This window comes from Macaca fascicularis, chromosome 18 (genome assembly GCF_037993035.2).
Source record: "Macaca fascicularis isolate 582-1 chromosome 18, T2T-MFA8v1.1".
In the NCBI taxonomy this organism is placed as follows: Eukaryota; Metazoa; Chordata; class Mammalia; order Primates; family Cercopithecidae; genus Macaca; species Macaca fascicularis.
In genome coordinates this window covers 66,127,475-66,141,008 of record NC_088392.1, presented here as the reverse complement: position 1 = coordinate 66,141,008, position 13,534 = coordinate 66,127,475, and the positions used below count along the sequence as shown (strand labels likewise).

General features: G+C 42.9%; 1 protein-coding gene across 29 annotated transcripts in view; it reads right to left on the bottom strand.

Annotated features, from left to right (window-relative positions):
- ANKRD29 (ankyrin repeat domain 29) overlaps positions 1 to 13,534 on the bottom strand; it is a 77,233-nt gene that overhangs the window by 38,510 nt on the left and 25,189 nt on the right. For 16 of the 29 annotated variants that reach the window (XM_065533995.2, XM_065533994.2, XM_065533996.2 and 13 more), the window contains 2 exons: positions 8,688 to 8,786; positions 4,503 to 4,601 (listed from right to left, as the gene is read on the bottom strand). In XM_065533995.2, the coding sequence (XP_065390067.1) occupies positions 4,503 to 4,601; positions 8,688 to 8,786 (198 nt within the window). The remainder of the gene's footprint in view (positions 1 to 4,502; positions 4,602 to 8,687; positions 8,787 to 13,534) is intronic. The other 13 variants (XM_065533997.2, XM_065534000.2, XM_074022721.1 and 10 more) reach the window with 3 other exon arrangements.

Below are 13,534 nucleotides of genomic sequence, written 5' to 3'. Positions count from 1 at the left end.
AAGTAAGCAGACGAAACTGGTAAAAAAAAGAAAGGAGTGGGGAGAGAAAGACATATGAAGGGACTTTGAGATGACAGAGAACACATGGCTCACTAGAGAAAGTGCAGCCTTGATTTCTGATGGCTTTTCTGTTCCAATGAGGCCTGGTTGGCATAGAAATGATAATAACAGCAATACCTAACATTGCACTGGGTGTGTATCAGACACTGCATTAAGAGTTTTGCAGGGATTATTTTATTTAATTCTTGCAGTAGTCCTAAAAATACTGAATATTGAATAAATTCAGGGAGAGCAGGCAACTTGCTAAGGTCACACGGTTAATAAGCAAAATGGGAACTGTGTTTCATTTTAAGATATCCATATCCCCATAATTTCCAAGCTGCTCTCCACCCAAAAAATCTGGGTCTGCTCCCTAGCTGCCTTTTACAGTCTTCCTGGGGCTGATGTCCTGCTTCTGAGTCTGGGCCCTATATCTGGAGCCTTCTTCTAACTCTCAGGGCACTGATCACTAAATGCTGCAGGCTTCCAGACCTTCTTGGTGCTCTGCACCAGCCATGGGGACCTTCTGGCAGTCAACACACTTTTTCTGAGTGTGCACCACGTGCAAAGGGCACCAGACAGAGTCCCTGCCCTTGACAAGCAGCGAGGCCTTCCTATGGCTGTCTGCTCCCATTTCCAAAGCCTCAGGATTCTATGCCAATCTTTTGACTCGTTCTCCCACTGCCATTGATGGGTTCACCCCTCCAAGCTTCTGACCTGGGAGAACATTTACTTTCTGGCCCCAGCTACTCTGTGTACAAGTCAAGGCTTCTGTTAGGAGAAGGCACTTTATCAGACGGCTTTTCCTCCAGGCTTCAAAGAAATACTGTTCAGCACATGAAAAAGACTAGACAGAGATGAGTTATGACTGACTAACCTCAGCTCTGGGTTAACAGGATCAGATCTTTGCATTCTATAGAAGTATTATTTTAATAAGGTGGGTGAGGTGAGTTGGGAAAATATATGTCAAGGCATTTGGTTAACAGAAAAATAGAAATAGCCACCTCAGCTAGTGATTAAAAAGGTTTGACTCATATCAATTCAACTTGGTGAGGATACATGGAAAGAAATGAAAATGAATTTTTAGAGTGAAATCTATATTTCAATGATCTCTGTGACTCTGGACCTTTTGGCTTAGGACAATATGGAAGGAAAATATTTTTTCAAGTTTCAAATCAAGAACATAGTCTTCCTATTGTCTGGCTATGACTAGCTTTGGGATTATGATTCCTCATCCCAAAGTACTAAAAAGGTCTTCATTTAGTTCTCAGTGATAGAGTTACAAAGAAAAGTCATTCCCACTACAGTTCAGATTCCCTGAAGCTCATATCAAATGTCAGCTGAGTAATTTCAATGTAACTTTGTCAACATCCTGTTACAGGATACCAGAATAAAATGGTAGGGCTTCACAGAATGGCAGTGCAACAATTACAAATCAGATTTAGTAAAAAGTATTAGGAAATTAAACCACGCAGGTATCCTTGTCCTCATTTTGTAAATTCAAGGATTTTTCCAATAATGACTCAATGTGTCAGCTGAGATTTCAGAATAAAACATTGGTTTCCAAATGCTCTACCTATAGTATATTTTACCATGTGCAGGCCATTTTAATAGAAACTTTTATTTAGACTTTTTTTTTTAAACCTCCTTATAACGTGTGACAAAGTCAGCCAGGACTGGTATCACTTTTATCATACGCATGGCACTGTTTTCTTGGAACAGAATAAATATGCAGAGTTTACACTTTCAGAGAAGACGGAACTTGAGCTAGTCTGACCTGGATAGATAACAACCTCTAATTATAAGCTCACAGTAGGTAATACAAATTACTATAATTTGAGGGCACAATGGGGTATATACTCTATAAAAAGGAAAAATTCCATTGCCTTTTTTTCCCCAAAGCAATTCTTATTTTATAAGACACCCATTTCCTGAATAACAATTCTTTCAGGGCTGAACTCAAAATAATTCAAAACAATTGCATTAGATGCAGTCTTTAGAAGGTGTAGCACTTGCTCCTTGACCAGAGGGAGGATCCCTGCACGCAAAGACTAGGTCATCCACTTTGACCAGGTTATCCTAACTCTTGAGGAAGAAAAAACAGCTGTGGTGTGTTGTGGCTACTGTTGCAATGTTGGTTTACTCTTTAACTTCTTGGCTTCAACATCACTGCCTGACTCATTTTAGATTTAAGTGGGCAGGGCTCATGCAACATTTGAAATATAATCTCTTATATCAGCTTGGTTTTTTACAAATAGTACTTTAGGCATATAAAGAATAAAATTCAAAGTGCCAGAAATTATTTTGGAAGGATGTACTAATAGAGAGGACTTGATAATCTTGATAACCTCACATTCTCAGTGGTATCTTCAATTATGGCCCCAAAATCAAACTTACACAATCTAAAAATAACCAATTCCTCTTACTAATTTTAGTAAAATGAAGCCTCTGATTCAGAATCAATCAACAACAACACAATAAGAAGGACCAATACGAAAAGATTAAACTCCAATCCTCAAAAGTCAACTCTAGCCGGTACAGAAGTAAAACTTTTTTTGAAACTGCTTCCTTTTCCAGGAGTATTCCTGGGGCCACCTAAGAAAAACTTTACAACTCTAAAAATATAACCTTACATTGATAGCACTGTCTGGCACATGGTAAGTACTCAAGAAATACTGATTGAATGTTGAATAAAACAGTTATTTAAAACGTGGGCATTTGAAGAGATCATCAGGCTCATCCTGCTCAGTCTCCTAATTTTCAGTGATGAAAGTCAGGCCCAGAGAGGTTGCTTCACTTGTTCAAAACCACACAGCTCAAATTATTGGCAGAGATGGATCGAGAACTCGGGATTCCTGACCTCAAAACCACTTCGCCTTTCTAACCTCAAACCACTCTGCCCAAAGGCTCTTTCTTTTTCTCAGGCTCCTTATGTGCTTGGGCTTCTAACGACCAAAGAAACCTGTGTCCAAGAGCTCAGACCAACCTTGAAGTCCTCATAGCTATTCATTATGTGAACACAGAGAGGCATTCCTGTATCAGGTCATATTACAGCGGAGATGTGCCTGGGTACAAAATCAGCTTGACTTTTCCCTAGGAAACTACCTTCTTAGTAATGTTTCCTTAATTTGAAATGTTTTGTTAAAAATAAATTAACCTGGGGCCAGGCATGGTGGCTCACACCGGTAACCCCAGCACTTTGGGAGCCCAAGGGGTGCAGATCACTTGAGGCCAGGAGTTCGAGACCAGCCTGGGAAACATGGCTGTCTACCAAAATGTATCTCTACTAAAAATACAAAAATTAGCTGGGCGTGGTGGTGCGCAGCTATAATCCTAGCTATTTGGGAGGCTGAGGCACAAGAATCGCTTGAATCCAGGAGGCGAAGGTTGCAATGGATTCAAGATCGTGCCACCACACTCCATCCTGGACGACAGAGCAAGACTCTGTCTCAAAAAAAAAAAAAAAAAAAGTTAATCTGGACAAAAATAGTACCTCCACAAGAGAAGCTAATTATAATACTGTACATTTGGAAGGTTCTTCACTGTTTATAAAGTGCTGCCTGTATAATCCTGCATTTCTGTTCTTTTTAAAAATTATTACTCTTTTTTTTTGAGACAGAGTCTTGTTCTATTGCCAAGACTGGAATAGAGTCACAAGCAGTGCTGTGATCTCAGCTCATTGCAACCTCTGCCTCCCAGGTTCAAGTGATTCTCCTGCCTCATCCTCCCAAGTAGCTGGGATTACAGGCATGTGCCACCACGCCTGGCTAATTTTTGCATTTTTAGTAGAGACAGGGTTTCATCATGTTGGCCAGGCTGGCTTCAAACTCCTGGCCTCAAGTGATCCTCCTGCCTCGGCCTCCCAGAGTGCTGGGATTATAGGCATGAGCCACAGCTCCCAGCCTACACTTATGTTCTTTTAATGTCAGTTAATTGACTTGCTAGATGTTAGCTTGCTGTTAGTAAATGAAGTCTCAACAGTATAATAATTGTGAGAGATGAAGGTGCAGAACCTCCTAATGATTCCAATGCCATGGGCTCCTCTTTGGCTTGGTGGAAGAACTGGTGGGCAGGTAGTAAGGCAGCATTATCAGCAGGGGCCAGGCTACCCGACCCACATCTGTTTACCTAGTCCCAGGCCAGCCTGCACTCATTAGATCAGTGCAGCCATAATTCGTTTGCATAGGAGGTGGCAGAGTGTGTACTTGACCTCAGACATCAAACACTTAAGTTTTGAAAGTACTGAACTGTGATGTCAGCTTGGTTTCATAGGCTTTCAGGTCAGCTCAGAGCATATAACAGGAGATACCCTACTCAAAGGTTAACTTTTCATCACAGAAACAGAAAGGTTTAAAGGATGGCTTGAGCTTACTGGTTATCTCAGGTATGTGCTGCCAGGGGACACCCAGCCCTCCCTTCCCCATGCTCCATGTGCTTGGGCAAATGTCAACAGTGGGCATTACCTGCCTTGGCTGGTTGACTTTTGCTCCTGAAGCCAGCAGTAATCGAATAACATCCAAGTAACCACCTTGGGCAGCTAGGAAGAGGGCAGTGGCTCCATCCTGAGAGAGAACAAATTAAAAGCATTAAAAACATTATCTTTCACACTTATTTTAAAAGAAATTAGGGTGGGCGTAGTGGCTCATGCCTGTAATCCCAGCACTTTGGGAGGCCGAGGTAGGTGAATCCAGGAGATGGAGACCAGCCCGGCTAACATGGTGAAATCCCATCTCTGCTAAAAACACAAAAATTAGGCTGGGCACGGCGGCTCACGCCTGTAATCCTAGCACTTTGGGAGGCGGAGGCAGGTGGATCATCTGATGTCAGGAGTTCGAGACCAGCCTGGCCAACAGGGCAAAACCCCATCTCTACTAAAAATACAAAAAATTAGCCAGGCATGGTGGTGGCCACCTATAATCCCAGCTACTCTGAAGGCTGAGGCAGGAGAATCGCTTGAACCCAGAGGCACAGGTTGCAGTGAGCTGAGATCGCACCACTTCACTCCAGCCTGGACCAAAGAGCAAAACTCCTCCTCAAAAAACAAAAAATCAAAAAACAAATAAAAATACAAAAATTAGCCAGGTGTAGTGCCGCATACCTGTAATCCAAGATACTTGGGAGGCTGAGGCAGAAGAATCTCTTGAACCCAGGAGGTGGAGGTTACAGTGAGCCAAGATTGTGTCACTGCATTCCAGCCTGGGCAACAGAGTGAGACTCTGTCTCAAAATAAATAAAATAAAATACATTAGATTTAAAATATACACATTTAATATAAGTTTCCATCTCCATCTCTTTGTAGGTTTCCACCTTTTTGTCAATGAAGAGCCAAATGATAGATATACAAATCCCCCAAACCTCATTTTTAAAAAATTTCTTTTTAATGTATTTTTAAATTTCTACAAAAAAAATTGTTTTAATTAGCTGGGCAAGGTGGCATGTGCTTATGGTCCCAGCTACTTGGGGGCACTGAGGCAGGAGGATCACTTGAGCCTGGGAAGTTGAAGTTACAGTGAGCCATGTTTGTGCCATTGCACTCCAAGCCTAGGGAACAAAGTGAGACCCTGTCTCAAAAAAAAAAAAAAAAAAAAAAAGAAAAAAGAAAAAAGAAAAAGAAAAAAGAATTGAGAGTAAAAGGTGTCCTTCTAATTAGATCTTTCCTACCCTTTTCTCTTTCTTGTCCCCTTATCCTTGTTCCCCAACATGAGAGTTCTGCAAGAATTAAGATACAATATGCAGCTGGGTATGGTGGCAGGCACCTGTGGTCCCAACTACTCAAGAGGCTGAGGCAGGGGGATTGCTTGAGCCCAGGGGTTCAAGACCAGCCCTGGAAACATAGCAAGACCTTCTCTCTCTCTCTCTCTCTTTTTTTTTTTTTGAGACAGGGTCTCCCTTTGTCACCCAGACCTGGAGTGTAGTGGTGTGACCACAGCTCAATGCAGCATCAACCTCCTCAGCTCAAGCGATCCTTCTACCTCAGCCTCCTGAGTTGTTGGGACTACAGGCATGCATCACCACATCCAGTTAATTAAAAAAAAAAAAATTCTAGTAGAGACAGGGTCTTGCTCTGTTGCCCAGGCTGGTCTCGAACTCTTGGGCTCAAGCAATCCTCCTGCCTCAAAGCACTAGGATTACAGGCATGAGCCACCACACCCAGATGCCCTGTCTCTAAAACAAAACAAGACAAAACAAAACAAAACACAAAAGAACCCCGGAAGATGTTTTCAATGAAACTGCCCTAGAAACCATCTCCACAAAGTGTTTCTCTGCCAGCCCAGCAGACACCAACGGCACCTATAAACACAAAAAAGCACTCCTGCATAAAGCCCAGAGCAAGTGTCCCTTTTCCAGTGCTCTTTAGTTTTCTTCTTAACTGAGTATCTGTGCCTTCTGGGCATTTCTGTTTTCTTGGACATATATCACTGGTGCTTTCAGCAGATGCACGGCGCAGCTGAGAGCATGCATTTTCCCTGGATGCTCCCTTCAGCCTGGTAACATTCACAGCGCAGGGTGAGCTTCATTGTTTTCAGACCACAGTGGAAAACCAGAGCACACCCTAGAGGAAAACACCTAGAACCCAGCTAATTACCACACCTCCCGTTGGGAACACTAACCTCAAGCAAAAATATAAGACACGTTTCCCTGCAAGTCCAGCCACGTGTGTCACGTGGAGGGTCCTGGATTTCCAGTGGGTGTCAGCTGAGCTGCCAAACTGCCCTCCAGGCAATCATTAAGAAATTAATCAGCCTGTAGAGATTTTCAAGCAGATGTTTTATATGGGGATACAATTTTCAGAAAGTCTACCATGCCCTTAGCTGCTGAAAACTCTCAGGACTTTTCTTTTTCTTTTGTTGTTTTTTAAATCTTTTTTTTAAACTCTCAGGAATTTTCCAAGATGAACTACCCATGCATTGAATTTTTCACTATGCATTCCAAGTTTCAGTTCTGCCCTGCCCATCCATATTTCAATTGCTTTAAAGAAAACATTTAGATTGTTTGGGTAAAGGTAAAGGTCTTAATATAAAATTGAAGTTATAATGCATGAAATTTCTTGAGTCACCTTAAAACAGAGATGAAATTACTATGGAAAGGGGCTTTTCTTTTCCAAACACTTTGGCTTTTCCTATTCAATGTGTATATATATATATGTACTACACATTCTCAGATATACTTTATCTATATATAGCCAAAGACATATCTAACTTTTGGACCTGTGCTTCTTAGGGTGGCTACATGTGAGAAACACCTGTTGCCCAAGCTGTGCCTTCAGAGACTCCAGTTTTGTTGGTCTGGGGTGGGCCTCAAAATTGGTATTTTTTTAAACCTCCCCAGATAATTCTAATGGGCAGCCAGAGTTGAGAATTGCTTCTTTAGATCATTATCAAGTAATTCAATCATTCTACTGGTAATGTTGCAGGCTCAAAGAGTGTTACAGATTTTGAAGTGCAGAGGGTGAGGCTAGCTGCTATGACTTTCAAAGAGGCCTGTGATTTGTCAGGGTTAACCATGTAAACTCTGGAAAGGGTGTTCAAATGGAAAAGTTCACACCTACACAGCTCATTACACGTCTATGAAAGTACAGTGCCCCAGGCATAAGGGTTAAATGCCTAGCTGTAGGACAGCCTAAAATACAGTTCCTAGATCACTGGAAGTAGGAATTTTTCCATGCTTCACCATGAGACTGTCAAGTCTATTCATCTCCCTATATTCTGTTTTTTCCTACAAAACTGGAGTAATGTTTGCCATAAATCCTATGGCATTATAGTAACAATCAATCGAAAGGCCCTTGGGTGGTGTACTAATTGACAGCTGCAAACAGACCCGCACTAGCAGTGGATGCCTTTCACAGGTCAATGGAATGCATATATTTCACAGAGGTCTTCATCCATCCAACCTCACTTTTCTTCCAAATACCTTAGATTTCTCCTGTTTGTGCCCTTCCTCACAAATACTACAACAGTATATTTTTTATATCCAATGAGCACATTGAGAAAAATTTTGTATATTTTGGTTTTCAGCAAGTCCATATGCTGGGCTTTGTGGTTTGTCATGGTACGAATAAGCATCACATGATTTTCGAAAGTCTTAATTGCATAGGTACATGAAATGTTTCATCTGCACAACAAACAGATTTAAAAGGGAGAACAGAGATGGGTAAATAAGATACATGGTTTCTTTTTTGTGTGGCGGGGGACAGAGTCTTGCTAAGTCGCCTAGACTGGAGTGCAGTAGTGTGATCTCAGCTCACTGCAACCTTCACCTCCTGGGTCAAGCGATTCTCCTGCCTCAGCCTCCTGAGTAGCTGGGATTACAGGCACCTGCCACCATCCCCAGCTAATTTTTGTATTTTTAGTAGAGCTGGGGTTTCACCACGTTGGCCAAGCTGGTCTCGAACTTCTGACCTTGTGATTCACCCACCTTGGCCTCCCAAAATGCTGGGATTATAGGCGTAAGCCACTGTGCCTGGCCAATACATGATTTCTATATTTTAAAAAGCCCATCTGGTCCGCTACATATTTTTCTCTTGACTCAGACCAAAGTCCTACTGTCCACTACAATATTTTTGAAGTTGGCATTTCTGGCATCTGAATTTAGACTGCAATTTTGTGTGTGATGAGAAATGTCCTGATGTCCCCCTGAAATGCACTCACATAAAGTTGGTCATGGATGTTTGCTCCGTGCTTCAGCAAGGTCTCCACCACCTGCATGTGCCCGTACTGACTGGCAGCCAACAGGGCGGTGCCCCCGTCCTATGGACACGCAAAACATAAACACATTAGAGGTGGTGCAGGCACATATTTCACCAAGCAGATGCTCCTCACGTACATAGAATTTAGGAAGAGAGTTTTCCCAAAGATAATAACAAACTCACTTTCCCTCTTTTTTTTTTTTTTTTTTTTTTTGAGAAGGAGTCTTGCTCTGTCTTCCAGGCTGGAGTGCAGTGGTGCAATCTCGGTTTACTGCAATCTCTGCCTCCTGGGTTCAAGCGATTCTCTTGCCTCAGCCTCCTAAGTAGCTGAGACTACTGTTCCAGGAGTTCAAGACCAGCCCTGGAAACACAGTAAGACCTTGTCTGTCTCTCTCTCTCTCTCTCTCTTTTTTTTTTTGAGACAGGGTCTCCCTCCGTTACCCAGACCTGCAGTGTAGTGGTGCGACCACAGCTCAACGCAGCATCAACCTCCTCAGCTCAAGCGATCCTTCCACCTCAGCCTCCTGAGTTGTTGGGACTATAGGCGTACATCACCACATCCAGTTATTTTTTTTTTTTTAATTTGTACTAGAGACAGGGTCTTGCTATGTTGCCCAGGCTGGTCTCGAACTCTTGGGCTCAAGCAATCCTCCTGCCTGTACACCACCATGCCCGGCTAATTTTTGTATTTTTAGTAGAGACGGGGTTTCACTATGTTGGCAGGCTGGTCTTGAACTCCTGACCTCAAATGATCTGCCTGCCTCAGCCTCCCAAAGTGCTGGGATTATAGGCATGAGCCACCACGTCTGGCCTACTTTCCCTCTTTTATCCCTTTTACTTTTTCTTTATAATTATGGCAGAGTTCATCCTAAGGACATGATTATGTTGTATATGTGAGTGGCTTGCTAGAGATGTATTACAGTTATTTGACCAAGTTATTTATTATGAATTTTTTTTTTTTTTTTTTTTTTTTGAGACGGAGTCTCGCTCTGTCGCCCGGGCTGGAGTGCAGTGGCCGGATCTCAGCTCACTGCAAGCTCCGCCTCCCGGGTTTACGCCATTCTCCTGCCTCAGCCTCCCGAATAGCTGGGACTACAGGCGCCCGCCACCTCGCCCGGCTAGTTTTTTGTATTTTTTTTAGTAGAGACGGGGTTTCACCGTGTTAGCCAGGATGGTCTCGATCTCCTGACCTCGTGATCCGCCCGCCTCGGCCTCCCAGAGTGCTGGGATTACAGGCTTGAGCCACCGCGCCCGGCCATTTATTATGAATTAACTTAGATAATTCCTGTGCCAAATGCAGAATCATCTATTTGCTTCTCAATATGAGAAATACAGAACAGAAAGTCTGTAGCTGGTCTTGTCAGTTCTTCTTGGAATCATCAGGAAAGCCTCCCAGGGCTTCTGGCCAGAGACTTCCCGGGCAAACGCCGTCTTCTCCCTGTGACGTAACCCAGTGGCAGACCACTGAGATTAAGGAGTTTTTACGGGGTAACCCTCTGGGGCCACTGACCTCATGGGACAAGACCTGCGTCCATTAAAAGAGTGGATAGCTATGGCACATTCTGTGTGTCTCTCACCATCCTACTTAGTGTTTTCCTTTTAACATGTGCCAGTTTGTCCAGGTCTCTTTAAAAGTGAGGCCCTAAAAACAAAGCAGAAGCCTGAGCAACATGGCAAAACTCCATCTCTACAAATAACACAAAAATCAGCCAGGGCGTGCGTGATGGTGTGCGCCTGGAGTCCCAGCAATTTGGGAGGCTGAGGTCGGAGGATTGATTGAGCCCGGGAAGTGGAGGTTGCAGTGAGTCAAGTCACACCACTGCACCCCAACCTGGGTGACAGGGCGAGACACTGTGTCAAAACAAACAAACAAAGTAAAAAAAAAAACAGAAACCAACTAAGCAGAACACTATAAAGTACACGTGCTCTAATGTGGAATGGGATATTCCTGTGTTCCCTCTACTCTACTTTTATCTCTGCAGCCTAAATTAGAAAGAGCTTTTCTACCAACCACATCACACTGCTGACTCATTGAGTTTGTGGCCAACTAAAACCCTTAATGGTTTTCGTCAGGTGCTACAGCTAAGGCATTCTCTTTTCCCATCTAGCATTGTTGAGTTGTCTGGCTCTTTGAACTGTACCTCTGAGCTAATTATAAGTAATTCAAAAACACATAATCTGGTTAAAAAATATGAATCATAAATATAAGATATTGTAGTTTCTAAATTTGGGAATAAGGTATTTGTTCAAAATACCTACTCATAGAGCCCCACCCTCAGCCCCGCCTTCAGTAGGTCTGGGGTGAGATCCAGAAATATGCCTTTTGACCAGTCATGTGGGTTGATTATGTAGGCAGGTGGCAGGTGGGCCTCACGTGGAGAAACACTGCTATAAAAGGTCTCGAGTTCATAGGCAGGTAACATCCTACGGGGCTGCAGGCTGTGTGTGGCTGGGTAGGGCCTCCCCAGAGGCAGGCTCTGTGGTGGGGGAGGGTGCTTGAGATGGGCTTTGAAGAGTGGGGAATGGAGAGGAGGGAGACTGAGGCTGGGGGTAGATGGTGGTGGTGAGGAGGCATCACAAAATTGTGTAACAGCAGGAATAAGCACCATTCTAAGTTTTGTCCTGTCAATTTTCCTAGCTAATAAAGTAATAAATTTTCCTGCCTAATAAAGTAACAGAAAAGATAAAATATGATGATTCTCATAGACGAACTGCTGTTATTTTTGTTTGTATGTATGTATGTATGTCAGGGTCCTGCTCTGTCGCCCTGGTGGGCTGCAGTGGTACAATCATGGCTCACTGCAGCCTTGAACTTTTGGGCTCAAGCAATCTTCCTGCCCTAGCCTCTTGAGTAGCTGGGACTACAGATGTATGTCACTGTGCCAGCTTTTAAAATATTTTTTACTTTTTTATAGATGGGGTCTTGCTATGTGGCCCAAGCTGGTCTGGAACTCCTGGGCTAAAGCAATCCTCCCACCTCAGCCTCCTGAGTAGCTGGCATCACAATACCTGACTAATTTTTTAAAAAATGTTTTATAGAGATAGGATCTTGCTACATTGCCCAGGCTGGTCTCCAACCCCTGGTCTCAAGCAATCCTTTCACCTTGGCCTTCCAAAGTGCTGGGATTACAGGTGTGAGCCATCACACCTGGCATCTTTTATTTAATTTAAAAAAATTTTTTTTGAGACAGGGTTTCACTCTGTCACCCAGGCTGGAGTATAGTGGCGCAGTCATGACTCACTGCAGCCTTGACCTTCCAGGCTCAAGTGATCCTCTCATCTCAGCGTCCCAAGTAGCTGGGACTACAGGCACATGCCACCATGGCTGGCTAATTTTTATATTTTTGGTAAAGATGGGGTTTCGTCATGTTGCCCAGGCTGGTCTTGAACTCCTGGGCTCAAGCGATCTGCCTGCCTCAGCCTCCCAAAGTGCTAGGTGTGAGCCACTATGCCCAGCCTCTTATATTTTATAAAACACAGTTTTGGAGCATATAGATTTAGTAACAGTGAGAACAACTGTTGAAGCCAAGTTTTGATGACAGGATCATTTAAAACTGAAAGCCTCTCAGCCCTCTCTTCTTCCCATGGAAAGCTCTTGATTCCTGCAGCTGACCTAATGGAAACCTGTGGAATTGCTCATCCTGAGTTCCATGTTCCATGGATTTCTGAAATAGTACAAACTGGCTCACGTACAAAGGCTTTAAGCCAGTATTCGCTCGTTAACCAAGAAGACTGAAGCAGCCATATGGTCACTCATGATCATTTTGACCTTAGTTCAAATAGTTGATATTTAGGTTCATAGGACTTTACTTTCTATTTTTAGTTACATCACTTTTATAATAGAAAATAAAATAATAATGTGTGTGTGTGTATATATATATATATATATAGTATTACTGTATGTTATACTCAGTAAGTTTGGAGGCATATACATAGTACAACAGAAGGTTTCAGAAAAGACAAAGCCTTATATGAACTTACATCTACTTAATGGTTAGAATTTTATTATTTGATTTATTTTTAATTTTTTTGAGACAGGGTCTTCCTCTGTGACCCAGGCTGGAGTGCAGTGGCATGATCATGGCTCATTGCCGCCTTGACCCGTCGGGCTCAAGTGATCTGCCTGCCTCAGTCTCCCAAATAGCTGGGACTATAGGCATGTGCCACCATGCCCAGCGAATTCTTTTTTTTTTTTTTTTAAATAGAGATGAGGGCTAGCTTTATTGCCCAGGCTGGTCTTGAACGCCTGAGCTCAAACTATCCTCCTGCCTCAGTTTCCCAAAGTGCTGGGATTACAGGCATGAGCCACCTTGGCCAGCTCCAGTAGTTACCATTTTAACAGAAAAAAAATCTCATTGGAAACTCCCTTGATATCTAAATAGTCCACAAAAAGGATTAACTAAGAAAACCTAAAAGTTTCCAACTTGTGCAAATTTTCAGAAATTTAAAAATTATAACCAGGCTAGAAATGAGCTGACAATTACAAAAATCTTATGGAAGTTCAAATTCTGCTACTACAAAATATTATCACGTAAAATCATACTGTGAACATGAAATTAATCTTTCTACATTCTCAGCTTTCTTATATATACGTCAAAAATGAAAATCAATTACTTTTTTTTTTTTGAGACGGAGTCTCACTCTGTTGCCCAGGCCGGAGTGCAGTGGTGTGATCCTGGTCACTGCAACCTCTGCCTCCCGAGTTCAAGTGATTCGCCTGCCTCAGCCTCCTGAGTAGCTGGGATTACAGGCGTGAGCCACCATGCCTGGCTAATTTTTTTTTTTTGTATTTTTAGCAGAGACAGGGTT